At 40.3% G+C, this 16,911-nt stretch overlaps 1 protein-coding gene across 1 annotated transcript; it reads left to right on the forward strand.

Annotated features, from left to right (window-relative positions):
* Nucleotides 1-27: 27 nt before the first annotated feature.
* On the forward strand, nucleotides 28-14,679 carry LOC124118305 (tRNA pseudouridine synthase-like 1). Its single transcript, XM_046480422.2, has 8 exons — nucleotides 28-172; nucleotides 2,620-2,689; nucleotides 3,965-4,077; nucleotides 5,618-5,701; nucleotides 6,703-6,852; nucleotides 8,790-9,021; nucleotides 11,098-11,269; nucleotides 12,295-14,679. Exons 1-8 carry the CDS (start codon nucleotides 126-128, stop codon nucleotides 12,546-12,548), a joined length of 1,122 nt encoding a protein of 373 aa, XP_046336378.2. The 5' UTR covers nucleotides 28-125; the 3' UTR covers nucleotides 12,549-14,679.
* Nucleotides 14,680-16,911: the final 2,232 nt, after the last annotated feature.

Here is a 16,911-nt window from a genome sequence, read left to right on the forward strand (position 1 = left end):
GCATGTCTCAAAAGTATAAACTTCCTCTCATATTTCTGTTGGTGTCTGCACGTGTTTTCGGAAGCGATTGATAAAAATAGTTTCTCAATCATGACAGAAGTGTTAGAAAATGAATCGGGTTAAATATGGGAAGATATCTTATGTTTATTCAGTATCTTGGAACGCAGTATAGGTCAGTGGATATGTAATTAACATATTATGTAATATGTTACCTTATATCATGAAACCAGAGCCTATAAAATAATCCGATGAAACCAATTAATTATCAGATCATGACAGGATTTGTTTTTTCATATCAAACATGGACCAACTTTATTTTTGTGTATTTTTAATTTGATAGCTGAATATTTTTCACAATCACATCAATAATTTACGTAATACATCAGTTGGTATAATATACTTCGGATGGTTGCTCATGCTATCAATCACTGGTTTGTTTGGCCCATACATACTTAATTACAGTATTTGCTCCAATAATGGCCAGCTTCAAAACAAAATCGAAATATAGAGTACCACCAGGTCTTTTATAGATCCTAGTTCTATTACATGTGATGGACTATGCAGTTACTCAAAAATATCCCATGAGCAACACATATGCTTGTTGTCAGAGGCGAATAACAGGATTAGGTGGTCAGACAAATCTTCCGTCATCATCGGTGCTGTCATCTTTGTCATCCATATTTTTTTTTAATTTTGATTTTTTTTCTTCAAAATGGCTTGAAGGATTAAGCTGAAATTATGTGGATTTTTGATAATTTTTAAGGATTACTGTTTGTTCAATGCATCAAACTTTGATGTTTCGTATAGAAAGACATCTCTGATTTTAAGCAAGGAAAATTAAAAAATCTTCACCTCAAAAGCTTAAGGGCCAGAGGCCCCAAACTTGGTGGGTGAGATGGTCACCTTACGAAGTACCAAGTTTGTTCAAGGCATCTTGATCAGAAATCAAATATGGCTGCCTGTGCCATATTGGAAAGTACAAAGAAATCATGAGCCATCTGTTGTAAACATCTCAGAAACCACTTTTCCAATGAAGCTGAAATTTCCCATGCTTGTTCCCAAAAATAATAACTCAGCCATATTGAAAACTATTTATTGCCACTACTGAGCAATTTCTGCCCAAAATGTGCTGTAATGCACTTAAATTTTTTCAAAATGTATTTTGTGTAAAGTGCCAGACTAAAAAGCTGAACTTTGGCATGTATGATTCTCCTTTTGAAATCATATTTTCTTCACATATTATTCCTCCGTATTTAGGCAAATATATTTAAATGTTGGTGCTGACCCGGGAAAATCCGTGATAGAATAGGTCTTCAGCAACCCATGCTTGCTGTTAACAGCGACAATGCTTGTCGTAAGAGGCGACTAACGGGATCGGGTGGTCGGGCTTGCTGACTTGGTTGATGCATGTCATCGTATCCCATTTGCGTTGGACTGCCTCCGTGGTCTAGTGGTAGAGCGTCCGCTCAGAGAGCGGAAGGTCCGGGGTTCGATCCCCGACCGCGTCATACCAAAAGACGCTAAAAGATGGTACTTGTTGTTACCCTGTCTGGCGCTCGGCATTAAGGCTAAAACAAGGACTGGTCGGCTCGGAGTCAGTATACTGTGTCTGAGTGGGGTATTCATGTTAAACTGCGGCATGGTATCTCAGTGAGCTAGCACTATAAATCTGCATCAGTCCGGACTAGTACAAGCAGCCACACAAACACACACACGTACATGCACGTTGCTATATAAGTGCAATAATCTTGGCCGCGACGTTAAACCCCATTTCACCTCACCACCAATTGCGTGGATCGATGCTCATGATGTCAATAACTGGATTGTCTGGTTCAGACTCGATTAATTTACAGACTGCTGTCATATAGCTGGAATATTGCTGAGTGCGGCGTTAATCAACAAACAAACAAATGTCTGTGGTGAAAGCAACTTTCATGAAGTAGCTGTTGTTGAGATTTTGAGCTATTGACTACATATCCATTGTCATTAAATAGATATTGATGAAAAGTCAATATTGACACAATACCAAAATACCTCTCATTTTTGTAACATTTATTTTAACAGCACTCTCCTATGACAGTCCTATTCACCTGGGTATAGACCTCCAAGATTTTTGTTCCGTTGTTTCGAAAGTTATGTAAATGTTGCACCATGTGCACTTGATTTGTTATGCCGGTCCTTCTTGGATTTGCAAAGTGAAGAATGAGAGTAACCTCCCTTTCGTTTTGAATTTAGTAAGCTTGAGTGAGTGAGGGAGTATGGTTTTACACCTCTTTTAGCAATATTCCTGCAATATCACGACAGGGACACCAGAAATTGGCTTCAGACATTGTTCCCATGTCAGGAATTGAACCAGGGTCTTCAGCGTGACGAGCGAACGCTTTAACCACTAGGCTACCCGACCACCCCTAGTAAGCTTGAGACTGAAGATTACTGAAAATGTTTTTTTCAATCATTGAATATTTTGCATAGTTTTGTCTTTTTCACATATCATCTTTTTAGGTTAGGTTGATCTGTAAACCAATTAAAAACATGTTCATTGTATTTATTTGTATTTACCTTTTTCAAAGAAACTTTTATGAATTGTGATTAAATATAAATTTGAGATGTTTCCTCCAGCGGGATACAAGTCCAGCGCGTCAGTCGAGTTGTTAAACAGGATGTAAAGACAATTCAAGGAACGATAGAGGTATGTTGCATATGTATTGGGAATCTTCACCCTGAAAAGGGCTCACTTGCACAAAGCGATCTTAGCGCTAAGATGATCGTAACTCCAATACTTTAACATAGGCTTACAATTGTCTTAGCACTAAGATCGCTTTGTGCGAGTGGGCCCAGGTCTCGTGGTGATATGATTTGTTTGTTTAGTTGTTGTTTACTGTCGCACTCAGCAATATTCAAGCGCCTATGTGATGGCAGTCTGTAAATAATAAGTGGGGACCAGACAATCCAGTGATTTACATGTGCATCGATCCACGCAATTAGGATACGATGACATGCATCAACCATGTCAGCGAGCCCAGAAATTCCAGCCTATTTCAGTAAGAGTGGAAGCTGGACTATTACAGGCAGTTGACTCCCTTGCCTTGGGTAGATGACTTGAATCATGGTCAGGTTGAATCCAGGATTTGAACCCATAATCACAGGATCATGCCACTCCTGCCCTGCAACCATGCAACAACTGTCACCACTGTGCAATGACTGTTTGTTATATAAATAGGCTCAAGAACTTCACTGTTTTTCATGGGGATGAATGCTAAAAATCAAGGCTGTAATCTGGTGTTTCACTTCACTGCTAAATGTCTTGTCATCTTTTGTGTGGCCAAGTACAGATGAATGGGCCACATTTTGTGTTTGGGGTTGTGTCCTTTACTGGTGAAAGGATCAACTGGTGGTGGATTTGCACCAAAGATTCAAACCCAACTCACTCACTCATTCACTCAGGGAACGGTCAAACAAAGACCCGTGAAGGTCCGGGGTAAAATAAGCCTTCAGCAACCCATGCTTGCCGCAAAAGGCAACTTTGCTTGTCGTAAGAGGCGACTAACGTGATCGGGTGGTCAGGCTCTCTGACTTGGTTGATGCATGTAATCGGTCCCAATTGTGTGGATCGATGCTCATGTTGTCAATCACTGGATTGTCTGGTCCAGTCTCGATTATTTACAGACCGCCGTCATATAGCTGGAATATTGCTAAGTGTGGCGTTAAACAAACAAACAAATCAAACAAATTATTCCCTTGATGTCTGTTCTCTTGTTTCTTTCAATCAGCATATACAGTGTATTGTCAGAACATTATAATTGTAAGAAACGTTGATTGATGACGTCTTTAGCCTTTTTTAGTTAAGCTTTTTTCAAGGAAAACATAATGAATCTTGACTTTGTTTTACCTACCAGTTTAACATTGCTTTAATACAGCAACATGTCATGACTTGCATAATCTTATAAAATATTAACTATTTTAGAGACATTTGAAGAAACTATTGCCAACATGGGAGTCCAACCTGTGCCTCTCAAGCCGGACTGACAAGAAGGTCCATGCCTTTTGTAATGCTGTGCATTTTGATTTCAATCACGAGTAAGTTGTTCAACATTTAGGATTGATGTCTGCCTCATTTGAGCATGTGATCGCCTCCCTGGTGTAGTGGTAGAGCGTCCGCCCGGAGAGCGGAATTTCCCGGGTTTGATCCCCGGCCGCGTCATACCAAAAGACGTTAAAAGATGGTACTTGTTGTTACCCTGCCTGGTGCTCAGCGTCAAGGGGCTAAAACAAGGACTGGTCGGCTCGGAGTCAGTATACTGTGTCTGAGTGGGGTATTCATGTTAAACTGCGGCATGGTATCTCAGTGAGCTAGAACTATAAATCGCCACCAGTCCGGACTAGGACAAGCAGCCACACACTCACACACATGCATGCACATCGCTATATAAGTGCAATAATCTTGTACGCGACGTTAAACCCCATTTCACCTCACCTCCTTTGAGCATGCACAACATAAGCAGATTCAGGATGTTAACAAAGGGGTGTGTGGACATAATACTGTGATGGCCTCAAATGACATGGTCGAGGGCACAGTTAACATGTAGGTGTCTGTAAGAAAGGTGGGTGGATTGAGTGGTCTGCCTCACTGACTTGGTTGATGGATTTCGCCTCTTACGCTCAGTTGTGTAGAGGGGCAGTCGGGTAGCCTAGTGGATAATGCGTTCGCTCTTCACTCCGAAGACCCGGGTTCGATTCCTGACATGGGTACAATGTGCCAAATTCTGGTGTGCCCTGCCGTGAATTTGCTGGAATATGTTTGATATACTGATATATGATCCGAACATGATTGATATACTGTTATATGAACCTAACATGTTGATTTTCTGATATATGAACTGAACATGTTTGATATACTGATATAAGAACTGAACATGTTTGATATACTGATATATGAATTGAACATGTTTGATTTACGGATGTATGAACCGAACATGTTTTTTTTTTTATATATGAACCTAGCATGTTGGTATACTGATATATGACCTGAACATGGTGATATACCAATATATGAACCTAATGTGTTGATATATTGATGTATGAACTGAACATGGTGATATACTGATATATGAACCTAACATGTTGGTATACGGATATATTAAACGAATATGTTGATATACTGATATATGAACCGAACATGTTGATATACTGATATATGAACTGAACATGTTTGATATATCGATATATGAACCAAACATGTTGATAAACCGATATATGAACTGAACATGTTGAGATACAGATATATGAAACGAACATGTTGATATACTGATATATGAACCGAACATGTTGATATAATGATAAATGAACTGAACATGTTTGATATACCGATATATGAACCTAACATGTTGATATACTGATATATGAACCGAACATGTTGATATACTGATATATGAACTGAACATGTTTGATATATCGATATATGAACCAAACATGTTGATATACCGATATATGAACTAAACATGTTGATATACAGATATATGAACCGAACCTGTTGATATACTGATATATGAACCGAACATGTTGATATAATGATAAATGAACTGAACATGTTGGATGATCCGTTGCCTTGTCCTTACAGGAGCCGCCTCAAAGAGCAGAGTGACCTTGACCGCCTCAAGTTCATCCTCAATGTTCAGTTCCACAAAGCAAAAGAAGACATCAAGTACAGTCCTTCTGTTGTTTTTTCAGTACTTGGCAAGCTGTTGTTTCTTGGTGGAGGCGCCAAGTAACATTATATATGTTGGTGTTAATTGGATACCTTGGACATCTTTTTATCTCAGCCTGAAACTATGCCACTCAACTTTTGATACGGATCCTGAGATCTTTCATACTGTCACCCACTCTGTGGATATTGACATTTGTTTGTTTATTATTCCCTCAACTTAAAAGGGGGAATTCCATTCTTCCGTCCGTCCTTCTCTCAGTCCTTCCATCCATCCTTCCAAAGACATATTTTTTGTGACCTTTTACTTGAAAACTACTACATAGATTCTTTCAAACTTGGTGAACACCTTATATACCTATAGGAGAGGTGCAGTGCGTTGTTTAATTTCAGTATTTGGATTTTCTGAAAAACGACAGCTTTTTTTGCATTTTTTACTTAGGATTTTTTTACTTAAACATTTGTGAGACCTATAACTAGAAAACTACTTCATGGATTCTTTCCAATTAGGGTTACAATTTCTATACCAATAGGAGAGGTGCAGTGGAAAGTTGGATTTTGATTAGTGGATTTTCTGAGGAAATATTGCTTTTTTTCATTTTTTGGACTTTGAAATATGTTGGAGTTGAAGTCGGGGGTCTAAGTGAGCCCTGCTCACCTTTTGTTTCCATGAAGATCCGGGTTAGAAATGGTCTTCAGCAACCAATACTTGCTGTAAGAAGTGACTGGCAGGATTGGGTGGTCAGGCTCTCTGACTTGGTTCATAAAGAGGCCTCCGTAATATGGCGGGAATAACAAACAAACAAACGTCTGTCTGGATACTCAGGAAAAAAATCTTCAATGGCTAACAGTTAATTTGTAACAGTACATTTTCTGATTCATAGTAAACTTCTACAGAAGACTTGATCTTACGAGAAATCATTTTGAATATAGATCTATGAAACTTTCTCCAACAAGCATTTGTTTCTATGCATGTTCAACTATATGTTGTTTGTTTACAGGATATTAAGAATTCAGCAAGTTAATGACAACTTTGTGTCTCGATACGCTGCTGGTCGCAATTACTTGTATCGACTCGCTGTCATTCCTGAAGACTGTGGATTCCAGCAGGCCTTGTCGGTGGTTGAGAGAAACAGAATCAGCGTTGTTCGGTGAGTTGCTTTTGAAGATGGGGGCGGTGGGGTAGCCCTGTGGTTGAAGTGTTTGCTGATCACACTGAGAGCTCGCGTTTGATTCCCCACATGGGTACAATGCCCATTTCTGGTGTCCCCCACCATGATATTGATGGAATATGGCTAAACACAGCATCAAACCATACTCACTCACTCAGTTTTGGTGATGATTAGTCGTGATGACTGTGATAATTGAAAACTGAAGTTTTCTGACTTCAAATGATATTACTGAACCCCCAGGTCCCAAAGTTTTGTTTTGTTGGAGTTCTGTCTCACATGACCCCTGGGGTCAGGTAGCCTAGTGGTTAAAGTGTTTGCTCGTCACGCCGAAGACCCGGGTTTGATTTCCGACATGGGTGCAATGTGTGAAGCCCATTTCTGGTGTCCCCGCCGTGATATTGCTGGAATATTGCTAAAAGCGGCGTAAAACCATACTCACTCACCCACATGCCCCCTTGTGGAGGTACTAGGGATGATCCATTTGGCAGTCCCAGCAAGTTCAAGTCAAGTCATTCAAGATGAACTGCTTTTCTGCTTTCCAATTGTATGAGGTTATTATAAGAGGGTTAATCGAAAAGTTTGTGTCCTTACATAGAGATTGTTAAGAATCAAAATTGTTCACATATCATTTTTTAATACACTTGCTGTCCCAACCCTTTAGCAGTCTTCAAATTGGACCCCAAATGACTGTAGAAGACAATTACCCGTGAAGATCCAGGTTTGAATAGGTCTTCAGCAACCCATGCTTACTGTAAAAGGCGACAATGCTTGTCATATGAGGCGACTAACGGGATCGGATGGTCAGGCTCACTGACTTGGTTGATGCATGTCATCGATCCCAATTACGTGGATCGATGCTCATGTTATCAATCACATGATTGTCTGGTCCAGACTCGATTACTTACAGACCGCCGCCAATAGCTCGAAACACAGTTGTGTCAGCTTCTGATCTGGTGTCTATATTCTAGGTACACATCTTGCGTGTTATTTTCAGGATGACCAGACTTGGAGTCATCTTTCATGCTACTTCTGCCTTGCGTATATTCATTCCCCAGCAACCTATGCTGTTCATTAGAGGCAACCAAATGGATTAGGTGGATAGGCTCGGTGACTTAGTGTTTGTGTGCCATCGTTAAAATCTCTGATTGTGAGGGTAAATAACAAACACAGACACACACCTGTTTTAAATTCAACAGTCCATTTTTTATTAGTTGAATATGAAGAGCAGTCATTCCCAAGCATTTTTTTCATATCATTGTGTATTTCCTTTGGTGACATGCCCATTTTGTGCAGGTTCTTAGTTACACGTTCGTTTCTCAGTTTTCTCCATTTGCGCAGTTTCTCTCATACTTCTTTCATACTACTTTGTGTTGTTTAACAAGTGTTGTTTAATCCTGCAGGCAGCAATAGTCCCGCTATCTATGTCCTATCGATAAATATTAATAAAACTCAAAATCTACTTTATGATGATGCCTGGGGGCATGGGTGGCCCAGTCGTCTAAGGCGCCAAGGATTCGCTGTGCAGAGTTCCAGCCCTTGGGCACGCCAGAAACCTATGATTGTGGGTTCGAATCCTGGTTCAGCCCGATTATGTTTGGAGGTTTGTCAGCACCATACCTGTACTCGTGGGTTTCACCGAAGTGGTAAAGGTCTGAGACCTGCATCACTTCGGGCTTTCGTCCCACATTAGGCTGACACGCCATGATATAACTGGAATACTGTTAAAAGTGGCATTAAACCCAACTCACTCACTCAATTATGATGTTGCCATAGTAACCCTTAGAACTCATACTCAATGACAGGGCCAAATGTTTTCTGAGCCTCGAATCCCATTTGACATTTTTCAACCAATTGGATTGCAGCACCGACCCCATCTCTTTTATAATCATCCAATAGTTGATCCTGTTTCCCTCCAGGTCTCCGTTTGATGTGGGTCTGTTTCTGAAGTCCGCAGAACTCCTTGCCGGAACTCACAACTTCTCCGCCTTCACAACTCTGAAAGGGACACAGTTTAAGAACCCTGTGAAGAATGTAGTTATAGGGGTGAGAGGAGGTCAGGCCGACCGAGGTGTATGTCAGCATCTCGGAGGGGAAAAATGTCACTTCTGGGATGTCCACGTTCAAGCTAAGTCCTTCCTCTACCATCAGGTGAGCAGATGAAGGATGTAGAACACTGATTTTTATATATATTTTTAAAAATATTTTTGTTATGTCGACCTAAAATTTAACAAGTGTGGAATAAAATGAAATTTTTGAGCAGTTTGTTTCCTTCAGATCAAATTCGTTGATGGATGTCGGTAATAACAACTTTTACCCTTTAACTTTCAATTTGATGAAAACACCATTTTATTTGTTGATTTCACACAACTGGCTATACAGTGACAAATAAGAAAATGTACTTTTGTTTCCGCTATCCACTCAAATGATTAAAAAAATTAAATTAAAACATTTATCATTATCATTAATTGAACTTTTAGTCATTTGTCTTTGGACCCATGATGAATAGAAGGGTTAGAATAGGTCTTCAGCAACCAATTCTTGCCGTAAAAGGCGACTATGCTTGTCGTAAAAGGCGATTAACGGGATCGGGTGGTCAGGCTCGCTGGCTTTGCTGATGAATGTCATCATATCCCAATTGCGTGGATCGATGTTCATGAAATCAATCACTGGATTGTCTGGTCCAGACTCGATTATTTACAGACCAACGTCATATAGCTGGAATATTGCTGAGTGCAGCGTTAAACAACAAACAAACAAACAAACTAAGAAACAGAAGACAATTACCATATAGTTACTGGTTTTAACTGTCTTTGGCCGGGCATGAACTAAGTGTGAGTGAGTTGGGTTTAAAGCCGCTTTTAACAGTATTCGAGTTATATCGCAGCATGTCATCTTAATGTGGGAGGAAAGCCCAAAGTGATGCAGGTGTCAGACGTTTACCACTTCAGTGAAACCCACGAGCACGGTTATGGTGCTGACAAACCTAGAAACATAATCGGGGCGAACCAGGATTCGAACCCACAATCATAGGTTTCTGGCATGCCTAAGGGACGCAATTCTGCACAGCTAATCGAGGTGCCTTAGATGACTGGGCCATCCCGTGCCCCCCATTAACTAAGTGAACTGTCAGGTAAACACCACTTAGCAATGACAGAACTACTTTCTTTCCACATTTCATTTACCTTGATGACAGAATTATTTCACGGTAAAGTTCTATTGCCAATTGGATTTAGTCCTGTGAAGTCTGCACCAAAGGCTAGCAAAGTGATCTACTGCCATGGCAACATGGTAGAAATTATGGGGAAGTAACAGTGGTATATTTACTAGGGATGTGCGGTTTTATCGGTATACCGGTATATTGCAATACAAATTCATCATGATACGTATCGCGATACGTTTTTGGCGTATCGGTTTTTCCCTCATTATTCAAACACCACCCGATAAAAATATGTATTTTACAATCGGAAATCATCGGGAACGAACGTTGCTGACAACTTGGAACTAGAGTTACTTCCCTTGATTGTTTATCCAACATGGCGGACGCCTTTGACATCGTGCCGAACAAAAAGGGAAAATCTTTTGACATTGAGTGTAATTTTTTTCACAATGTTTGATGAGAGACAATGACTGACATGGAATTTGTCATGATGTATAATTCTTATCATATTTATGTTAATGTTAATGTTAATGTTTCATTGTTTTTCAAACTGTTTCAGAGAGTTAACATTATTCAAATGTGATTGAAAAAGGTTGGAGACTGTGACTGACATGTATATGCCATGATGTATAGTCTTACCTTATTAAATCAAAACAAAGACAAAACAAATGCTTCATACTCTTTATTTGATTGTAGATAAAAATAATAGTACAATTTATTAAAATTGGTTCATAATTTTGACCAAATTGTTAACATTGCAGCTTTCATATTAATATTTGTCAAAGGGATATGAAAAAAAGCTTTTCTCTTGGTAGAAATTATTTCCCAATATATTGCAATAATATTGCAATATGTTTTTGAAATATTGCAGTATATCGCAATACAAGTTGTGGTCCAATTCCCAACCCTAATATTGACTAACATAAAAAACAACAGTTAATCCATTCATGAACGGGGATATTTGTGATTTATTCAGTATGTTAATCTATTCACATGTATAATATTGTAAGTTTTGGTTACAATTACTCTTTTTGTGATGAGGATTGACAAGAGGGTGTTGTTTGCAGGTTCGACACATGGTCTCTTCAATGGTGGCGGTGGCCAGGGGGAAACTTCACCTGGATGATCTGCGCCATGTTTTAGAATACCCATTGGACAGAGATCATATGTCTTACTCCGCCATGCCAAGAATCTCCCCCAATGGACTTTACCTGGATAGGGTGAAATATAAACCGGCAGGTAACTAGACAAGTTGATGGAAGTAGAGCACTTCCCTGAAGACAATAAACAATGTTTTCCTAAGAGAGAGACAGTTGGTGTTTTTACATGCGCTTTCCGACTTTATGTGTATTTCGCACACGGGCCCGCCAGGCCTATTAGTGGTTTTACCGAGGAGCGTATGTCCGAAAAGGGAGGACAACCTGGGGGAATTTAGGGTTGCTTATTTTTTATTTTTGGGAATTTGGAAGAATGCTGTGTTATAGGTTGTTTTCCTAAAAACGACACATGGTTTATATGTTTATCCTGTTGACTGGCATAAGGAAAAACAAGGGTATTAACATATGGGGAGAAGGTGTCAACAAACTTGAAGGCAGACGACAAGACAAAGGCTGTAGATCTGAGGATAAGTGTGATAAAGTCTATCAGTGCGCGTTGGGTCGTGTCGTACTTGTGCTGTCTGTGGGTGGCGTCTGTCTGGACTGCTGGAGTGGTCAGTGATGCCTAGTTTGACACGAGTGGGTAGAACTCTTGACCCCAGCAGTGATAACTCACCGGATGCCTATTCTATTCTTTGAATGACATAGTTATATACTTGTTACAATTACTTCTTAATGAACTGTAATGTGGAATATGTAGTTGTTTGTGTTTATATCCAAGTTGGTGTTTCTACTATTGATAGTCAGTATGGAGACATATATCCAAAGTTTAGTTAATGCAAGCAAAAACGACTCGCTTATTTTGCATTTAATTCACATTCGCATTAATTTCAAGATTTACAGTATAAGATGGTACTTGTTGTTACCCTGGATGGCACTTAGAATTAAAGGAACAGAACAAAGACAGGTTGCCTCAGAGTCAGTGTTCTGTATCTGAGTGGGATGTTAAACTATAAAACTGACATATCTTCGGACTACAAGCAGCGACACAAACATGTGCATACACATTGCTATACAAATGAAATATTTTTGAACAGGACGTTAATTCCACCTCACCTCACCTCACCTCACCTCACCTCACCTCAGTGCCATATTTATTTTGACCAGATCTGGAATATGCCCCAAATGAAGATGACAAGACTGTAGAAGGAATGTCTGATGCAAACAGAAGCCCCATGTCTGCTTCAGAGAGGGTACAGGAAACTATCCCGACCGATGGTGATGAAGACTCTGTGACAGCAGCATCTGGTCATCATGATGGAGCAGACAACCAACACCAATCCCACCCAACAAGGGGAAACAACTCCAGGGATCATAGCAATGTTGATATACTTGAAAAATCTGTGGGAAAGGTTACATGACATTCAGTTTTTTCATTTAGGTTTTCTTTAGACATGGTCAGGCCCGTAAGGCAGGTCCTACTTTGTCCCACCGAAAATTTTTGTATCCACAAAGTAGAATGTTTCTCCACCCCTCCACCATTAGGCCAACATCTACACACATGCAGAGTATTTGCTGCGAAAGTGAATTTAGAATTATTAAATATAAATTTATATGCATGTGTTTCGATAACATACTTGTTAGTTTTGATTTTTGACTGGTGACTTATGGTATGGATGAAAGATGGCAAGACCGTTCGCTGCACCCCTACTGAGCTACAAAAATATACGGTTTGGCCCAGCCATCTCCCCTGGTCTGAGAAATGCTTCTAGGGGCCTGATGGTTGAATGCCATCACACCACAATGCTAGGAGTTATAAAGCACTTGATTGCCTGCTCCTAGTACATTGTGTTTGACATTCCGTGTACTACAGTGTAAATGGCAGTTACAACTTTAATGGCATGGTTAAAAACCGTTTCACAAACGATCGTAGCTACGATGTCGTAAGTCCTATACTGCAGCATGTACTTAGGGCAGTCCTAAGCTCTGATTGCTTTGTTGAACTGGACCCCGGTCCCTGAAGGGGCCACTTCAAAATCCTTTAGCAAATATGTTTGTTGTATGAGCCAGGGATGAATATACTTTCACAAGAGTAAACTTAACAAACACATGGAAAAGGAACACAGAGACATGCCCAACGGGTGAAATAATCTTGGGAATTCAGAAACTGAAAAGTGTTTTATCAATTTCAAAATGAAGGGGCAATGTAGCTCGTGGGGAAATGACATTCGTTGGGTTCAAAGATGGATCAAGAGTATTGTTATTGGAACACTCCAAGGGCATATCTACATCTCTGTGATACATCGGAAAGAAAATACATAGGGCTTAAGAAAATAAAAGAATGGGTTCTTAGGCAGTGACTTTTGAAAAAAAAGTGCGGGCAGGCAGTGTTATTTTTTGTTTTGTTAAAACTAGTGTGTAACCAAATAAACAGTTGTATACCATCAGTCTGGGAAAGGGTCTCCCTGTGCCAAGCTCCTCACAGTGATATCCCGTTAGCAGGGCTCTCTATACCGAGAGTGTAACGAAGGTGTCAGCCGCTGGGAAGGAACTTGTCCCTGTGCATGTAAAGGGAAGTAACTGCATGCTATATTGATCGCATTGTTTTTAAGTATTAGGATTTTAAATTTTAAAAAAAAATGGAAATGAAAACAAAACGTGCGGCAGATTTTCTGATGATGCGGGCGGTTCCTGATAACCAAGACTATTATTTCTTTTAGCCTAGAGGATATTTGTCTTTTCTTGTCAAATAGCATTTTCATCTCATTGAGCTGATGATGAGTGATGCAGCCATGAGCGAAACGTCAACTGAGCAGGTCATGACAGATATTATTAGATTGATTTATTGATTGTATAATCCCGCAGTGAGCAATATTGCAGCTGTATGATGGCGGCCTGTAAATAATCGAGCCAAGACCAGACGAAATATTGATTGACATCATGAGCATTATTGCTGGAGACCTCTATTTTTACCCAGAATCCCTGTGGGTCACATATATATACTCAACAACAAAAGTTCCTGTGACACCAATATTTTAGTGTATTTTTCAAACAAGTAAAGTTTGGTTTTCAATATTGTAGTACATGTATGGAATCAAGTCACAAAAACGCAACTGCTACAGAAAAGCATGCATTCCATGCAAAAGTTGACTTTTATGCAAGCCCCATGCATTTCACTACCCAAGAATAGGTATAAAAATGTGTGCTTTAACAGGATTCCATATGCATTGTTTAGCATTGTGCTGACAACATCCACTCAGAAAAACAACAAAGTTACGCAATTATACAACATTATGAAATGCCACGCCTGTCCGAAAACGAGCGTCTGCGAGCCATTGGTATGCTTGAAGCAGGATCGAGTCAACGTGATGTTGCAAGACAATTTAACGTCCACAGAAACACCAATTGGTTCCAGCCAGCATCAGTGACTACAAGAAGCATCCCTGGCCTTCGACGAATATCTTCACAAACCGTACGTCGCCGCCTCAGATGTGCAGGAATTGTCGCCAGAAGACCCGCCAGACGTCCCATTTTGACAGGAAACCACCGTCAAGGACTTCTACAGTGGTGCAGACAGCGTCTACGCTGGACGGCCATGCAGTGGGGACAAGTTCTAATCACTGACGAGTCTCGTTTTCACCTCAGCCACAGCGATGGACGGATTCGAGTGTACCGACATCGAGGTGAGTGTTATGTCAATCATTGTGTCATGGAAGAAGATCGGTTCGGGGGCGGCAGCTTTATGGTATGGGTGGGATTACAGCAAGACAGGCCCCGTTTGATAGTGGTAGAGGGAAATCTCAATGGACAGCGCTACCGCAACGAGATAGGCCCTGTTGTTCTACCGTTTTTGCGTCGCCAGGCCTCATATTGCGTGACTTGTTCAGGATTCTCTTCAACAAAACACCCCCTGGCCGGCTGGCTCCCCTGATCTCTCACCAATCGAGCACATGTTGGATGAGATGGATCGGCACCTTCGACGTCAACCACGTGTTCCACAGACACTACAGGAACTTCGAAACATTCTCCAGCAGATATGGACAGATATCCCGCAGGACTTTGTGCGACGCCTGGTCCATTCCATGAGAAGAAGATGTGTTGCTTGCATCGAACCAGAGGTGGACACACACGCTATTGATTTGTAAATTGACATTTTGGCATGTTCATGTTTTTTATGAAATCACGCATTTTCTGAAGTCAGTATGGCAAATTAAACCATTTAAACACTTACAGGAGTCTTTTATCTGTTGCAAAAAGAAATTGTCTCAGATTTGGTAAAAAACATAACTTTGCGTTAAATCTTATTCAATGTCACAGGAACTTTTGTTGTATATTACAATAGACTGTGACTTGAGCTTGAAATCAGTCAATTGGGTCACTTTAGGCTGTTGGTTAATGTTTGAAAACTGTCAGTCCCACATATGACTGCAGAAAAAAGTTTGCAAAGCCCTATTTTATGCATGACTGACTTTGTGATCTAATTTGCTGTGCAGAGTTGCCTCTCTTTGTCACACAAGGATCTGCTGGTCATGGACTTGTATCAATTTGTATCTCTTTGAAAGACTGTCTGTCTGTGCAATATGCTTCTCATTAGTCATTAGTTATACCAATGCAGAATATCAAGGAGATACACTAGTCTTTTATATAGTTGAAGCTGTTTTTGTATGTATTCTGTCAATATACTAGAATTGCTGTACAGGCCTTGAGTGTTTGTAGCTCTCAGACAGTTGTAAGTCTATGATGCATTGTCACGTTATAATGGTCGTAGACCTACAAATACTTTGTGGATCGAAGCCCAGATAATGAGAAGTTTGAACTGTATTTCAAGAATAGGAAATAAAAGATGATCGTGTATGAGTGTTGTTGCACTATGTTTGCATTGATATCCAAAGGTATACCACGAGGTGCTGTTTGTGCAGCCATTACCAGTTTTAACCTTGCAGTAAACTGTTAGTTCACCACAGAAGCTACAACAAATGCTCTGTACATATCTTAAGAGTTTTCTTGTCAAACAGGTGATTTGCTTTGAGAGTGAGTGAGTTGGGTTTAATGCTGCTTTGAACAGTATGCCAGTTATATCACAGCGTGTCAGCTTGATGTGGTAGGAAGCCCAAAGTGATGCAGGTCTCAGACGTTTACCACTTCATGGAAACCCAAGAGCATGGGTATAGTGCTGACAAACCTAGAAACATAACTGGGGTGAACCAGGATTTGAACCCACAATCATAGGTTTCTGGCGTGCCCAAGGGACGCAACTCTGCATTGCCAGTTGCAGTGCCTTAGACAACTGGGCCACCTGTGCCCACTACCGTTTAGTGAAGTGTTGAATTGTGAGGTGTCAGTTTGTTTGCAATGTTCAAGCTACCATATTCACAGTATTGAGCTCCTGCTCCAGTAACCCCCCCCCCCCTCCCCTTGACCAACTTCCTGGACTAGTTTGTAAGGTTGTAAATGGTTAACGTCTAAGACCCCCATCACTTTGGTTCACACGCCTACTTATGATGAACACAGCCTTAGTAATAGGTGTATGTGTTGTTTAATGATGCACTCGGCAATATTCCAGCTATATGACTGTGGCCTTAAAATTACCAAGTCTGGACCAGGAAATCCAGTGGTTGATATTATGAGCAACAATCCATGCCGACAGTCCAAGAAATGTTGATCTGTAATATAAAGACAAAGTAATAGCTGATAAAGATATTTATTGCATGAACAGATTTCAAGAACATAGCCAGAACCTGGAATTAATTCCAGAGAGATGAACACTATAGGTGTATAAGAAAG

This window comes from Haliotis rufescens, unplaced genomic scaffold, assembly GCF_023055435.1.
Source record: "Haliotis rufescens isolate VD_foot unplaced genomic scaffold, xgHalRufe1.0.p SCAF_13, whole genome shotgun sequence".
NCBI lineage: Eukaryota > Metazoa > Mollusca > Gastropoda > Lepetellida > Haliotidae > Haliotis > Haliotis rufescens.

Excerpts from the sequence above, each read along its gene's own strand:
- LOC124118305 (XM_046480422.2), top strand. The coding sequence starts at position 126 with ATGGGAAGATATCTTATGTTTATTCAGTATCTTGGAACGCAGTATAG. Across the intron at positions 9,022-11,097 it reads AGTCCTTCCTCTACCATCAG|GTTCGACACATGGTCTCTTC; the intron begins GTGAGCAGATGA and ends TGTTGTTTGCAG. Across the intron at positions 11,270-12,294 it reads GGTGAAATATAAACCGGCAG|ATCTGGAATATGCCCCAAAT; the intron begins GTAACTAGACAA and ends TATTTTGACCAG.